The sequence below is a fragment of the Enhydra lutris genome, unplaced genomic scaffold (genome assembly GCF_002288905.1).
Source record: "Enhydra lutris kenyoni isolate GAN:26980312 unplaced genomic scaffold, ASM228890v2 scaffoldscaffold33, whole genome shotgun sequence".
Classification (NCBI taxonomy): domain Eukaryota; kingdom Metazoa; phylum Chordata; class Mammalia; order Carnivora; family Mustelidae; genus Enhydra; species Enhydra lutris.
Window position 1 is genome coordinate 16,530,249 of NW_019154117.1, and position 16,908 is coordinate 16,547,156.

The 16,908-nt window shown below is 42.8% G+C and overlaps 1 protein-coding gene across 2 annotated transcripts in view; it reads left to right on the forward strand.

Moving 5' to 3' along the window:
- The window catches only part of LOC111153546 (proprotein convertase subtilisin/kexin type 5), a 455,156-nt gene that overhangs the window by 296,062 nt on the left and 142,186 nt on the right, over positions 1-16,908 (forward strand). Inside the window, exons 18-21 of one of the 2 annotated variants that reach the window (XM_022512625.1) lie at positions 3,450-3,547; positions 3,995-4,124; positions 4,722-4,837; positions 7,981-8,293. In XM_022512625.1, the coding sequence (XP_022368333.1) occupies positions 3,450-3,547; positions 3,995-4,124; positions 4,722-4,837; positions 7,981-8,096 (460 nt within the window). In that variant the 3' untranslated portion in view covers positions 8,097-8,293. Of the gene's footprint in view, positions 1-3,449; positions 3,548-3,994; positions 4,125-4,721; positions 4,838-7,980; positions 8,294-16,908 lie in introns of those variants that run through there. The other variant, XM_022512624.1, reaches the window with a different exon arrangement.

The following is a 16,908-nucleotide window of genomic DNA, read 5'->3' on the forward strand; positions in this document are numbered from 1 at the left end:
TCTTAAGTACCTCAGGCTTGGTTCCATTATGCTCCGGTATGCACATAGATTTAATACCTGGCGATGTTTTTCTGAACTGGACGACTTGCTCATTGCTAAAGCCAGATATCTGATAGCTTCCGCAAGAGAACGAGACACAGCTCGCATGACCTAGGTAGCCCCTGGATTTCCACAGAGAAGGTCAGACCATCCTCTGCTAATATATTTTTTTAACCCTGGGTTTTTTTTCATAAATGCATTCAGTAGTAATTGGCTTAGTACCTTTCATCTCAAGACTTCGGGCCTTGATAAATATCAGTCTAGTCAGCCCCCTAATTCTTTTTGTGAAGTGAGACAAGGTAGATGTGGGCTCAAACCCTCTTCTGTTAGTCAGCTGTGGGATCCTGGCCAAGTCACTGAGCCACTCTGAACTTCACTTTTGTCATCTATAAAATGAGATACTAACCCCCACATTGCTGAATGATGAAAAGGATCAACTGTGATAATATTTGTGAAATCTTATTCCAGTAACAGACACATAATTGGTCCATGAGAAATAAAAGATTATTTACAATTATTTTCTATACAGTTGACCCTTGCACAACTCAGGGATTAGGGGCCCCAACCTCATGCAGATGAAAACCGCATATAAGTCTTAAGTCCTTAAGTTACTCTTAACTACGTAACTACCAATTACTACGGTTGAAAAGAAATCTTACAAATAACAGTCAATTAATACATTTGTGTTCTATGTATTCTACACTGTATTCTTACAAGAAAGTAAGCCTAGAGAAGAGAAATGTTAGGACAATTATAAAGAGAATACATTGGAAGGGGAGGTGAACCATGAGAGACTATGGACTCTGAAAAACAACCTGAGGATTTTGAAGGGGCGGGGGGGGGGGGGGTGGGGGGGAGGTGGGAGCTTGGGGGAACCAGGTGGTGGGTATTAAGGAGGGCACGGATTGCATGGAGCACTGGGTGTGGTGCAAAAACAATGAATACTGTTAATGCTGAAAAGAAATTTAATAAATAAAATTACCAAGTAGTAAAAAAAAAAAAAAAGAAGAAGAAGAAGAAGAAGAAAATACATTTAGAGTACTGTATTGTATTTATAAAAAAAAAAATCCACTTAGAAGCGGACTCATGCAGTTCAAACTCACGTTGTTCAAGAGTTCAGTCAACTGTGGTTCTTAGGGAACATTTCACAGAGTTCATTAACCAGCGCTCTCCAGTGGGAATACGAGAGCCTTATATGTTCATTTTATTTCATATATGCCAGTAGCCACATTAAAGGAAGTAAAAAGATATGGGTAACATTTAAGAAAATATTAATCAAATATATCCAAAATATTACTGTTTCAATATGTAATCAATAGAAAAGACCTAGCGAGATGTTTTATGTTCTTTTTTGTTGTTATACCAAAATCTGGGGTGCATTTGATCCCGGAAAGCACAATGCACATCTCAACTTGGACAGGAATTTTTTATGAGAAATACTTGCTCTGTACTTGGATTTTACAAAATTTAGTCAAAGGAGATTTTATATAGCCAGCTTTGTGCCAAACTTACTCAGTTTTGCCAGTAACTGAACCGAGGGCCAATTTGTAAAATGTAGACCGAAATTAACTAAAAATAAATAAAGTTTAAAGTCCCATTCCTGGGCCATACTAACCACATCTTTAAGTGCTCGGAAGCCACAGGCACCAAAGCATGTGGGACAGCAGGATTCCAACCCAACTAATGGATCACAGAAAGAACCCAGGTGTCCCCTGTACCAGGCAAGTTAGCCACACCACCGCTGTATTTTGGAAGCACCAGAAAGCTTCGGGGTACACACAGAGCCTGCTCTCTATTGCACAACCCACTTACATTCATTCCCTCCTCACACAACACAGCCTCTCTCTCAACACATGCCAACCTCAGAAGGAATGCCCTTTACTAGAAATATGAGGCAGCTTTTTTTTTTTTTTTCAATTTTGGTAAGTTTTTTGGCAGTCCTATTGCCTCCCACAAAAGGATACATTTGATACAATGTCCTTTTTTCCAGTTCCATGGGAAGGACAGAGATTTTCTCTTACTGGCTCTTTAAATGACATCGCTCCCTGGCCAGTCAGGTCTGTGAATGGAGTACACTTTGAGTTACGCTGCCTTCTGTGTCCCTGAGACTCCCTGCCCTTTCCTTAGAGGCTTTGAAGGTTGACCATTTTGCCTTAAGAGATCTATTATTTAAATTATTATTGTTACTATCATCATTGTTTAAAGAGTGGCTAAGAACAAACAGAAATACATACACAAATTACTGGAAGGAAGTGGATTAAAATGTTAACAGGACTGTTTGGGATCTGTTTTTATCTGTTTTTGTTCTTTCCAATAGAGAAAAATAAATTCTACTTTTCCAAGTTAGTGTGATCCAAATACAAAGCACAGTCAACTAAGATGTGCACTGGAACAATATAGAGTCTCGGAGAGTAAAAACCATTTGAACCTGTTGCTTAGATAAAAACCATTGAACCTGTTGCTTAGATACACATCTTGTAGGATCATCTCTCTGGTGACACAGGATTACAGGTGCTAATCTGCAGCTGCAATCACGCTATTGATTCAGTGAGCAATATTTGTAGATAAAAGGTCCTAAATTCAGGGTTTAAGAACTGATCTATTCACTATGAAAACTATCATAATCGATATTAGAAAAGAGGAAAAAATACGCATTCCTCATTCACCATTCTGGCAACTGTAATAGATACCAAGAGCGCCAGAAAGAGAAAAATAGGGTAGAGAGAACACCTGGAAACAATAATACAATTAAGAAAAGTTGGGATGTTTAGGGAATCAGCTGTATAGGCAGGACATTTTACAACGTTATTCATTAGCATTTAAAATAAATCAGGAAATAGAGGCAAAGTGTATTGCAGTCGTGTGGTTTTGCTGGGAACCAGTAGAAGAACTAAAACCAGAAACAGAAACAAAAGTAGCTAGAGAGAATAGCGGGCTAGCTAGAGATCACTGTGCCCTTTATTCAGTTGGAACTCATGTTACCCCGTGTTCCTACTGTTTTGTTATAATAACAAAACAACTTTTAAGTTTATTACATCATAGTGCTGGCTATCAGAGTTGTCAGACGTAGTATTGCTAGGTAATGAGTTTTGTGAGTAAGATCCTTTTAAGCACCCCCAGGGTGGGGGGGTTTAAGGTGCAAGAGCAAAGAAGGGAGGCGCCGGCCAGCCTGACGATGAAGAGAACAGTCCACGGAGCTCAGAGCACGCATACAGGCTGGAGACATCATCATAGGCACAGAGAAGCAGGATAGGCATCGGGAAGGAGAAGAGAAGGGGTGCGCAGCGATTTCCCTGGCTTGGAAGCTTGGCCAAGCCATGGGTCTCGGGGAGGTGCGGCAGCATTGCACGGGGAGCCGGGGAGTCATGACCTCGTTGCTTCGATCACAGCGTCCGTGTGTCTGTCTTCAGCCTGCAGGGGTCCCAGTGCTCCGTCGCCTGCGAGGACGGCCAGTACTTCAACGGCCACGACTGCCAGCCCTGTCACCGCTTCTGTGCCGCCTGTGCTGGTATCTTGTCCCCCGTCCTGCGGTTTATTCCTCGGGCTCTGGTTTGGCGCTTGCTGCCCTGGCGTCAGCCGTCACTCCCGCAGCCCCAGCGGATAGTGTTAAAGTAAATGCCGGAGAAACCCAGTTCTCCTCCAGGACACCTGCCTAGATTCTCAGAACAGCCGCGGGCATTCCGTCCCTGGCGCGACACGGACACATGCCGGGGAGACCGCCGCCTCCTTCCGAGGGCATTTGATGGTTTTGGCAAATGGGTTCGATTTAAACGGGGAGTGAGTGGTGTTGTGGTTTTTCTTCCCCATAGAATGTGAGGGAAAGCACAATACGAAATTGTGACTCTTAAAATGACAACGTATCCGTGCCCTGGTCACCAACCACGCAGGCCGCAGCCCATCCTGCCAGCTGTTCTGAGATTCTGTCTCTGTTTCCCGCCTTTGTCTTGCTTTCAAGGGCCGGGCGCGGACGCGTGTAGCAGCTGCGCCGAAGCCTACTTCATGGAGGACGGGCGCTGCGTGCAGACCTGTAGCCTCAGCTACTACTTGGACCGCTCGGCAGAGAACCGACACAAATCCTGCAAGAAGTAAGTGCCCCGCGCCTTCCGCCCGGCCCGGGAGCGCCCGCCTCCTTGCCGGACCGAGCAGTTACTACGCTGACATGACTTCCCAGATTTTTCCTGCGGACTCTGCCCTGCAGCTTTCATCCGGCTTCTCTCGAATGCTTCGTTTCCGTCCCAGGAGCACTTTAAAACCTTTAACGTTGGGGCGCCTGGGTGGCTCAGTGGGTTAAAGCCTCTGCCTTCAGCTGGGGTCATGATCTCAGGGTCCTGGAATCGAGCCCCGCAGAGGGCTCTGCTCAACGGGGAACCTGCTTCCCCCCAACCCGGACCCCCGCCTCCCTCTCTGTCTACTTGTGATCTCTGTCTGTCAAATAAATAAACTCTTTTAAAAAAATAAAATCTTTAAAGTAATATTTCGGTTTCCAGTACAGTGCGCTCTGCCATTTAAAATCCATCTACCTGCTGGGCTTTAATGTTGGCAAAGGTAGCAGTTACAGTAACCAGACGCTTCTGGGCCATCTTCCAAGGGGGAATTGAGTTTAAAACGTCCGTAAGAGGTGGGTAGCAAACGTCTTTTCTCGAGCCTGACGTGAAAGCACGAACTGTACGTTTTCCCCGTAGATGTGATGCTAGCTGCCTGACGTGCAACGGTCCGGGCTTCAAGAACTGTACGAGCTGCCTCAGCGGGTATCTCTTAGACTTAGGGATGTGTCAGATGGGAGCCATCTGCAAGGACGGTGAGTACAGACTGTTCCTTTCCAGCCTCGTTTTCTGTTGAGATCCAGTATATTTCCACATAAACTATCAAGCATGAGTCAGCTAGAATGTGCCCAATATCTTGCTGGCATTCATTCATCTTGAACTCACACCCTCAGTGGGTTTTGGTTTGGGTTTTTTTTTTTTTTTTTTTTTAATTAAAAGAAGTCACCTGTAGCTCCACTGGCCAAGATGGCCCTAGTTATGTTTGTTTTGTTTGTTTTAATTAGCAAACCTTGTGGGTTTAACTTTAGAGTTTTAGGGGTCACAGCAAAATTGAGCACAAAGTACAGAGATCTCCTATATATGCCAACCGACCCCTGCCACACACACACACACACACGCTCCCCCACTATTAGCGTCCTACACCAGACTAGTTACATTTGTTATAATCAGTGAACCTTCACTGACACCCCATTATCACCCAAAGCTCATGGTTCACATCAAGGTTCCCTCTTGGTGATGTACATTCTATGAATTTGGACAAATGAAGAAGGATACATATCCACCACTGTAATAATCATACAGGACACTTTCTAAAAAGCCTATGTGTTCCGCCTTTCCCTCCCTCCCGTCCCCCCGCCCCAGAACCTAATTTTTTTTACTGTCTCCGTAGATTTACCTTTACCACAATGCGATATCCTTGGAATATAATAGGCAATATTTTCTAATTAGTTTTTTCATGTGTGTCTTTCTCGTCTCTCACTGTATGTACTTTTGACAAGATGTTTTAAAATACCATATACATGGAGGTTTGTATCCTGCTTTTTGTACTAAGTGTTAGACATAAACATCATCCTATGTTTAAAAAGTCCTCAGAACCTTCATTTTTAATTACAGCATAAAATTCTATCATGTGAAGATGCCAGTTTATTGCCACTCCTTTTTGGATTACTTAAATTTTTGACAAGTAAATTATAATCAAATGGTACCTGAATCTTTTATTCAACCTGAGAGGCAAGGAATTAATGATAGACCCAATGTAGAACTTAAGACTTCTAAGTGTTGGTCCATGTTTTTTTTCTTTGCATACGTGGTTCTCAACTAAAATGCCAGGACCGCACACCTTTCCTGAAGATTCCTGGGAAATTGGTCTGAGGGTGCTATCTAAGTATGGATATTTTTAGAAACTTCTCAAGTGTTTCTGATGTGCAGCCAGATTTGGGAATCTCTGGCTTACTCCATTCCCCCCGACAACCCGACAAATGCAAGTTCTCTCAGTTTTCTAGCCTCAGCTTCCCCATTTATAACTGAATGAAGCTAAATTATCCCAACTTTAACATTCTGTGAACTTTGAGTCTCGGTATAATTCACACAGAGGGGGCCCTAAAATTTGAGTCTGGACTTTCTGCGGACACACATGTCAGTGACCTAGAAAGATCATTTTGAACCACTGTTATTTTTAAGTACCTTCGGATTGTTTGAAAGTAGAATAATAAAAAACTCTGTACTTGGAATAGTCTTCCTGGACAAGGGCCTTTCCCTTGGTTTATTCTCTGCCTTCCTTTGAATGGGCCCTCTTCTAGAAATTTCACAAGAGGTAGAACAGCGCTCTAGTTGGGAGAGTATGGATTCAGGAGTCCCAATACTGTCGTTCCTTTCTGGGCTCTAGGTCTTGGGCAGGTGATAAACTTCTCTGGGCCTCGCTTCCCTCACCTGTAAAAATGAGGCGGCTAATACCACTGACCTTGTATGGTCATTCTAAAACTTCCTATGAGGCATTTCAAAAAGACATCCGAAAGAATGGGGCACATGATGAGATGTGTTAGAGCATCATCAACGGGCTCATTTCCACAGAGCATCATAGGTGACTTTGCGTCTTCATGGCTTCTTGGCCATAGGATTAGTCCAGCAGGGACGGGCCAGACCCACTCAGGCTCTGTGTTCTCACCACACAGCGCAGGGATACAGGGTTGGGGTGATGGCACTTCAGGGACCATGTAAGTATCACTTTTTACGTAAAAACATGGTACCATACCTGGATCTGACCAGAATTTTGAAGTTGGTGACAGGAAACAGGAAGATTTTCTGGACTCAAATGATCCACAGACGCTTGAAATTTTCATCCACAGCACTTGGTGCCAGGCATGGCCACGTCTGTGATGCTTTAACTGCCTTCTCTAAACCATGCTAAACCTGGGATAAGTTATGCCAGATGGCACGCCGGTAGAAGGGGTGCATCCAGGATTGTGGGAAAGAGTAGAAAATGAAGAACCATCTCTCGTAATGAGCCCATTTTAGGTCAGCTAAATCACGAAATCACCGGTGGCTCACCAGGCTTTTCAAATCACGTAGCAATTGCATTTATGAGTTTGTGATTTATTCTCTTTCAACTGTCATATTTCAATGATTCTAAGACATACTTTTTTTTCTTAACATTTTAACATCCCTGAAATCAGATGCATCTTATAATTTATGGCAGCCTGCAGCCACTTTTGTCCGCTAGGTTGATGTGACACAGCTGTCCTTGCCTGTGACTTTGTCACGGACTTAGGTACATGGTTACTACTACATGTGTTGAACTGAACTATAGTTTGGAATAGTTTCAAATAATTGTTTAATAATCAAAGGAAGAGTCTTTATAAGCACAGCAACAAAACAGCCTGTTATAGAACTAATATTTAACTAGTATTTCCATAAGCATAACATTAATATTCTAATTGAGGAGGCTCTTGGGTCACCATGTAATAAGATGCATGAAGCACATTCTTTTCTCGATAGTACATAAAATAATGGTGCATCTTAAATCCAGTGTCTTGGACTCAATGAAATATAGTATAAATGACTGTATACTCTCTGCTCTAGGTAATTCTGAGAAGACAAATTCCTTACTTATATTGTTATTGATTTCTAATTTATTCTTTTTTTCGAATCCTTTTTTTTTCCTTTCATAAATGGACACCAATCACATTTACCACTGGACCGCAATCTCTCTTCTTGAAAAACAATGCTGTTGACTGAAATCACTTTGCGTGGACCCAATTTCCTCCTTGTTGACTGCTCCTCAATGATCTCTTCCAATCCCCCCATCTGCCTCTCTGGCCAATCAAAACCTTCTTCCACGTGTACATCATGCTGCCCTCGTCCTCACCTCCCCCTCTGTCTTGCTGACTTCCTGGAAAAGCAACGGAAGAGTCCTGGGCCGAAGGAGGCTTCTGTATGCTAGTGAAAAAGAACAATCTGTGCCAGAGGAAGGTTCTTCAACAACTTTGCTGCAAAACATGTACATTCCAAGGCTGAGCGGCCATCTTAGATTTCTCTGTTCCTGTAGACTTATAGATTACTCCATATTATTATTAAAAAGAAAAAAAAAAGAAAAAAAAAGCAAGCCACCTCTCTCTTTTTCGCTCTCTCTTTCTCTCTCTCTCAAATTTGTGCAGGGAGATGGTGAACTCTTTTGTCAGAACTTAAATGGAAAAAAAAAAAAATAAACCTACAACAAGCCTACCTTTTATACCTGGGTGTTTAGTGCTAAACAGCCAGAACCACAGAGACAGTATTGTATGACCAAAGCATTTGATGCCAAAATTTGACGTTAAAGTAATGATTTGATTTCCTGCCCTGGTTTTGAAGGTCCATTTTTTTTTCCCCCTTTGCGTTTACTTGTTGTTTCCCCTTTGAGACGCCTAAAAATACCTTCCAAAAACATCACAAGAACAGACATAGATCAAAATCAAAGAGAAAGCTCTTGCATCTGTCATTTTTCATGCTTAAGTCCACCGTTGGGGGAAATGACAGCAAAGCGGACCTAAGGGCATTAAGAACATCCCTCAGAGTTGTATTCAATGTCGTTTGTCTTAGTTTTTCACAGTTGAACATTGATCCTTTCCACACATAATTTACTTCATGCATTATGTGCTGGTTTTGGCATTATACTCACTTGAGAAGTCTGCTGCACTGGTTTCATCAGATAGACTTGCTGCTATTGGCCTTGGCTTTGCAGATTGGGTTATTTTACACACAGCTGGTCAAATGGGATCACTCCGCATAGTCAGATTGGTGATGGACAGAATGCAAAGTTACACAAAATAGCTGGGCCTCATCCAGCTCCCCTGAAATCTGGAGTGTTCACTTTGTAGACCCTGAACAATCTCCTGGTGCTATACGGCCATTATCCCCATAGCATTTTTTTTTTTTTAAGTCCATCAGAAATTCCATTTGTTGTGATGGGAAGCATTTTGGATATGATGCGGGAAATTTCTTCCTGGAGTCAAGTTTCTAAAAGGTCCTGTATTTTTTAAGAAATGGAATTATTTAAATAATATTTAAGCTCGTGCCCAAGTTGGCCGGGCAATGTTTTTTCAATGGTGCTTATTAGAAGTTTTATCATTTTGTCATTTTCAGAAAATAAAACTGGAAATTGAAGATGGGTGGCATGATTGTACCCTCCTGGTTCTGTTATTTCCCATTCCTCTGTCCCTCTATAACTGTGCTATGATACATCTGTCCACTGGATGTCAATGAGATCGTCTGTTTTCTTGGAAATATCCTCACCGGTTTTCTATAACTCTTAAGTACATCCTGGAATCTAGCAGACTGAATTATGTGAAAACTATTTGGGATCAGTGGTTAGAAATGATGCCTGATCTTTTTACCGATTCTGAGCTTCTCTATTTAGGGAAGGATAGACTCTTATCAGTTTTCTTCACTTTTCATATCAAAACTCCATTGGTGACCTCATTTTTTTTGGGAGTGACCAGCCATCTTGCAGGCTTGATGGTGTGAGAGCCTCACTTCCCAGATGTCACTGGCTTCACAGCTGAGAACAGGGATGATATCAATAGGGATTATTGGAGGAAGGAGCTGGGAAGTGGATGCTGAGATTCCCACCCAAACAACAAGCTAGGGAAAAGCCTACCTTGAAAATATTCATTCCTAGGCATCAAAGTTAAAGTCTAATCTAAGGTGAATAATTTGAGTCTAATGACCCTCTTTAGTAGCATTATAGTAACACTGAGTCACAGAAGGATTCATCAGTAGGGACTCCATTGATTTTGCTGAGCAGCTTTCATTTTCCTAACATTGCAGGTCCTTCTGACCTGAAGAAAGTAAATTAATCCAGGGGATGGCAGATAGAGTCTCACACTTCAAGTCACAGTCTCTAAATGGACAAATCTAAGCGCAAGCTGAAAGCAAAGTCAAGCAGATGGCAAGACCAGATTTGCCGCAAAGGAATCCATTTGATTGAACCAGCCCGTACTAGATGAGACACCAAGTTACTACGATAGGAAAGATAAAAAATGACATCTGTGTTCTTAAACAAATAACCATCAACAATGTCAGCCAAATTCACTGAGGTCCACCAATGTGTGTTCCATTCCCACCGACCATGCAGGCGCACATCATGGAAATACTGGGTTAACTACTAGTGTGTTACTGCCTCGTTTATCTACAGAATATTATTAACTAGGACATAATGCTTTCAAAGTTTAAGTTAATGTTATATATTATGTATAAATATATATATTCATAATGAGATATATGTAATGGATAGTACAAAGTTTGGAGACTTAACAAATGCTCTAACCTTCTGGAGACAAAAGTCCTATCTTCTGTTTTCTTTTGTCTTTTTTATTCTTAATTAGTGATCCACTGTTAAATCCAAATCCACTTTTACTGAAAAATACTGTACATGTGTAAAATGTTCAGTTGTTTTTTTGTAAAATATAGTAGAATGGTTGTAATTGATACTGGCCAAAATCAATGTTATTCCATATTTTATTTTTTCTATTAAATTAACCTAAGTTCCTGTTTATCTGATCTGTTCCTACCCATGTGTAAACATCTCTGAAAGGATAAGATAAGGAAAACCTTCTGTTTTCACACAGAAGCTGAATACGAAGGAAAGGATGGAAGGGAAAGGAGCATCTAAAGTTGGAAAGGCAGGGGTGAGCAGAGGACGCAGTGGAAAAGGAGAGACAAAGTAAGAGCAGTCTAAGAAAGGAAGAGGTTAGACTTGGTCCTGAGTGAAGGTTACCTCCCATTTTTAGAAAGCAAGTGGAGAGAAAGATCTATAAAAGCTTGGCACACTGGTTAGCAGATCCTACAGAAGCCAGCCCCAGGATCTGGGCCATCTGGGCTCTTGTCCTGCGCTTCCCCCAGGATATGGACCACTGCACACTCACTAGTGGGTATCTGGAGAGGTGGGGACCAAGGGACCAAGGGACTGTGCATGAGGTGGTGGGGGTGGGGCATGAAAGCTGTTGAAAGGGGAAAAGGCTTTGTTCAATTTGCTGATATCCGGTGTGAAACTGACAGTGGTGTAGCCCCAGGTGCCTCGAAGCTAACTTGGTCTAAAATCTCCAGTCCGTGCCACAGCGTGGGACTGTGTAGTTGGCAAAGACCCACCGTGGATTACAGATCTTTGCGAACCCTGCCTGTGAAGCAGGCACTAGCTCTGAAGATCAGTGCCCTGCCTTTTGGGAAGAGAAATAAGAAATCAGTGCAAGCGACATGGGAATTGAACTCCAAAAGAGGTTTAGAGATCTAGGGCTACAAAATGGTGTGAGAGAGAGCCTCTGCTGTCATGAAATCGCATTATGAGGATGGGCGGCGGGGACTCATTGTACTGAACTCTTACTATGTACAGCACAATGAGGGACTATAGAGTATACGCATACTGATGTAAATTCTCTTAATTCTCACAAAAACTCTAAAGCAAAAGTATGCTCAGTTTGCAAACTATCACTACTTTCTGTTTACAAACCGGAAAGCTGAGGCAGATGGGCTTGAAATAGGTTGACTGGGATTACACAACCAGACAGAACAATAGAAACAAAGCTTAGCAGTAAGACAATTAACATCAGTGAATTCTAAGTCTGAGATGAATGGGACACTAACTTGTCAGGTTCAGGCCGGCAGAAATTCCTTTGAACTGAACTGGTCAAGGCAAGTTTCGTAAAGTAAGTGGAACTAGGACTGGTTCTGGAGCTAGGCAGCCAAGGCCTAACTAAGGAGATGGGACGAGAGCAGGAGGAACATCACCAGTGAACTTCCTACGGAAGAGAGGGTTCAGGGAATCAAGTCAATTGTCTTAATGGTTTAATCTAATTGCTACAAAGAACAGTGACTCAACATCCAACAGATTAGTCAGGAAAGATTTCCATTTCCACGCTTTCCAAAAAATAAGTAGTGTGCCCATCCTCAGCCCCCATACCCGTGGCAGACCCTGCCAATCACCAGTGTCCAACCACGGATGGATCAGACCTGCCTCACTTTTCACCCCAACGTTGGGGGCTTCGCATCATGCTGCTGAGCTCTTCTATCGGACTCACCGTTTGCCACTCAACACTCTACTCTTCATTGTGAGGAACCTGCCAGTTGTGTGCAAGTGAATTTCAGGCAGTGAAAGTAGAAGTAGGCATGTGTCTTTAACTCTTTTCCTGTCACCCTTCAGCTTCACGCAAAGAGAAATGACAGACAGCAGCCTGATGCATTTGGAGAAAATTGGAGGCAACGTTACACTACGGCCTGCCTAGCGCAACACTCCCTCCTCCTTCCACCCTCTAACCCAAAGTGGTAGAGAGAACGCGAAGGCCAGAGGCAGCTGGGCCCTGGGCCCCAAATCAGTATATGTCAAAGACACAAAGCAATAACCTGCTTCTGGGTGACTGCCACGTCCAAATGTTATTTTTGTCGCAAATCTATAAAATCCAAAGTTCTCGGCAGGATACTCCAGAGCCACTGACAAATTTAGAAGGGCACAGCCAAGCAGGACTTAATGTCGCTGTGGCTCATGGGAGCTGCTTGGCACTAGAGGCGGGGCTGTGATGCATACCGTCATGTCTCCTCTTCATCGTGAGAGGTGGACATCTGGCCCAGAGTCAATTCGTGGGCAAGAAGGATCCATTGGGCAGCATCACAGAGTCTCAGAGGGCCAGTCTGGGACCTGGGAACGCCAGCAGCTCCTTTCCACTTTAACTGCAAAGGACTTAGAAGGATGTTTGTCTTCTTACTGACGCATTTTCTCGCAAGATCTTCCCTCCACCCGAGACAAATCTGAGAGCCAATTGTTGCTTTTTCAAAGCCAGGGATCAGGCAACAAAAGATATGTTGCGTCCCCGCTTTGAAAAATTCCCAGAAACATTTCCTGGGGCCTAAAGTGTATGATCTTTATTATTATTATTATTATCATTATTATTATTATTATTTTAGGAAAGAATACATGATTTTAAGAATCTATTATTTTAAGGCAGACTGAGTTTTACTGAAATTGCTTTGATTTGGCCCAAAGACACTCAGAGGCCAATGGAGATTAACTTCCTGTTGCAAGATTCACAGCTAGTAAAGGGTGTGGTTGGGAATGGATCCCACATCAACCTGCACCAAGCTGCCTCCTTGCCAAGAATGCTGAAGGAAAACACTAAGTCCATATTACACATACTGCAAGGCAGGGGTTAAGAGCCCTTTCTTGACTACAGGTAGAAGACCCACTGGCTCCCTTGACTTGGCTTTTTCCTCTTTATGAGCTCAGCTTAATTGCTTCCAAGAACAGGAAGTCCCTGTCATATACAATCTCTGAGGTCCTTCTTGCCCTCTACAAGCTGATAGCCTAATGGAGGGCACAGACACAAAAACACATGATGGTAATAGGAAGCTATTTAAGTGCCTTTAAAAGGGCATAAAAATATCATGGGGGCAGTCTAGTGGAGCAAGCTCACTTTCCCAATTAAGTGCTAAATGTTCCCTACCCTTGCATGAGAAGTTTCTAAGGATTTCCAAAAATAGCATGCTCCATTAAAAATAGTTACCTCTGAAATGTGCAAAAGCAGATGAGGTTTTAACTAAATGTCTACTAAATGCAACATGTCAAACTAGTCAGTTGCAACTCAGCTCTTAAGGAACCACATAGAATTAAATTTAATGTAGGATAAAGGTGAATTTTAATACGTATGACATGATATAGGACCTACAGAGGCAGGAGAACCTAGGAACTGTTGGGATCTTAATATAACCCTGCAAAGGAGGTAGAAATTCACTATTCATGCTGGGGGTGGGGAATTATATATACACATATACTATATATATATTCCTGCTCACTTCCCTCAGATTTCTACCTGTAGTTCCAAATAGCTACGGGACATTGCCCTTTAGATAGCTAAGAGGCATCTCAAAATTAACATGTCCAAAGCAGACTTCAGACTGCTCAATCTCCCAAATATTATTATCTCCAAATGTCTCCCACCCCACAAACGGCATTACAACCCATTATTACAACCCAGTTGCTCAAGTCCAAAACCTAGTAAGTCTTCTTTTTTTTTTTTTTTTTTGCCCCCAAATCCAATCCGTTAGTAGAGCCCCAATAACCGCACCTTCACCATAAATCTCTCAATGGCCCACAGTTGCCATTCTGGGTCATCCTCTCCATCTAGGACTACTGCAGAAGCCTCCCAACTGGGCTTCCTGCTCCTTTCCCCTCCTTTCTTGTTCTGTCTTGTCCCAGCCCCTCTGCACAGAGCCAGCAGCACTATCACCAACACAAAATCTGATTTCTCCCCTTTCTTCCTGTTTGCTTGGGATCAAATCTGAGCTCCTTACTTGAGATCTTTCTCATCTCTTCTCATACCCCTTCTCCCTTGCTAATCTGTTCCAGTCATAACAACTTTGTTCTTCCAACAAAACTAACATGTTTGTGCATCAAGACCCCTGCCCTTCACATGGGCTGGTTTCTCCTCACCCAGCAGGTCTTAGTTAAAAATGGCTCCCTTGGAAAGTAGCTCCCCCCACCACTCATCCCACACCTGCCCACCTTTTCTGGTCTTTCCATAGCACTTATCACAACATGACATTCTATGGTTCATTTACTTGTGTACTGGTAGTCTCTCCCACTAGGACGTCAGCACCGTGAAAGCTGGGGCTTTGTCACCGTATTTGCAGCCCTAGCCGGTAAGTGTAACACAGTGCCTTGCTTGATAAATGTTTGCAGATTGAATGAATAAAAAGGCTTAAGTGAGAAATGACATTTGACCTGAGTCTTGAAAGATAAGCAGGAATTTGTAAGTCAATGAAGGTGAGGATGTTGAAGAAGGATTCTCTGGAGAGAGAACTGGTTCAAGGACACAAAACCATTAAAGGGTCTGGGGGCAGGGCAACGGGTAGGCAGGGTAGGCAGCTGGAGGGTAGGGATAGAAAGATCACAGAGGTCAACTTATAAAAGCCATGGATGGGTTACTGCCCTCCTTCTGGCTCCTTGACAGAGTCATCACCCCTCTTTCCAGAGAGGCTAAATGACTTACTCAAGGACCCCACCCTGTCAACTCACGGCCTCCTGCCAACATACTTGGAAAGCATTCCTTCAGACAAAATGCTAAGGAGATCATATTTGCTTCAGTCCCTAGAGGACTAGCTACACTGAGCCAGGTAATAAAGGGACAGGTAACTAAGCAGACCTCAGCTGTCAGAATAGCTCACATGAGAGGAGGCAGCCCATAGCCTCTTTTCACTGTGACATCCATGGTCAGAGCAACGAATTTGTCATGGTCTGTTTGGGGACAAGGGCCCGCTCAGAATCCTCTTCTCGTTCTAAGAAAAAAACCAAAACAAACCAAAACAAAAACAAAGAACTTTTCCCTCTAAATTACCTCCTTGTCAAGAATGCCAGAGGGATAAACTAAGCCCATATTACACATACTGCAAGGCAGGGGTTAAGAGCCCCTTCTTGACTGCAGGTAGAAGAGCAAAAGGAAAGAGAGTGGTGTGCTGGCACCTTTCTTCCCTAATGATGAAAATAACAACAAGAACTCCCACATACAGAGTACTTCCCATGTCTAAGTTCTGTGCTGTTTGCTTTGTATGGGTTATTCCACTAATTCCTACCAATAGCCTGTTTTTCTTCTCTTTTTACAAGTGGGAAAGCAGGAGGAGGTAAATGCCTAAGGCAACCCATTGATAAATGGAAGATCTGGGATTAATTCAAACCCAGACAATCCAACATCAGAATCTCCAGGAAAAGTACAAGTGCCGAAGAAGATATCTGTCAAACCTTCCTTCAGGTTATGACCATGAAGTTTACATGAGGATTATATATTTTCATTGGGGATGTCTGATTCAGGACCCCCTGCTGTCTCCTGTGAATAGAGCAATATTCTACCCAAGACTACACACATGGCCACACAGCACTTTGTGTGAGCCAAGCCGGGAGTGGGTATCAATATCATCATGAGAATTAGTAGCGACCATTGGGCCATGTGGGCAAAAAGAAATTAGACTGGACCTAAGGGAAATGAGGCAGTGGCTGTTAAGAAATGAGGACATGATGCCTCCTTTCATGCTAATTTTTCTCTGTCTGGGAAGCCATCATTAGCATTTTCTAGTCCCAGATGAAATGACAAAGAAATAGAATGGAGATATAGGGAACAGAGTAAAACATGACAACGCTGAAATCATCACATTACACAAATTCCCTGAGCTCCTTCGACAAATTTGGTAAAACAAATTCCTTCCAGGTGGTATTACACAAGACTTTCTTGCCACCTGAATCTTAACTGTTATAATAGCACCTAAACTATTCAGAAAATGTGAACTTTCTGTTATATACAAGAAGATGATCTGTAACTGACTTGTGTCATGAGAAGAGCCACAAACATGATGGAAACCGGGAATTATCTTGACCATCTCTCCCAGCTCCCCCATCTGGCCCATCAGCAAGTCAAGACAACTCTCCCTCCAAAATATGGTTCAGATTCATTTTCTCCTTTCACTTTTACTGCCCCCAACCTAATCAAGCTACTTCGAGGCAAAGCTACTTCTTACCTGGACTATTGCAAAATTTCCTTTCTAGCTTCATCTAATGCACCCCTTGTGTCTATACTCCCCCATGTTCCTACTTTCTTCTAATCTATTCCACACAGCAGCCAGAGTGCCCTTTTTAAAAATTCAAATCTCACACAAGGCTCTACTGTTTAAAACCCTCCCATGGCTTCCCATTCCACCTTAGATAAAGAAGAAATACCTTCCTATGGCCATCAAGTCCATGGTCAATCTGAGCTACCTGACTTCTCTAAACTCATCTCCAGCCATTCTCTCCCTCCCATCGTATTTTTCAACCACACTT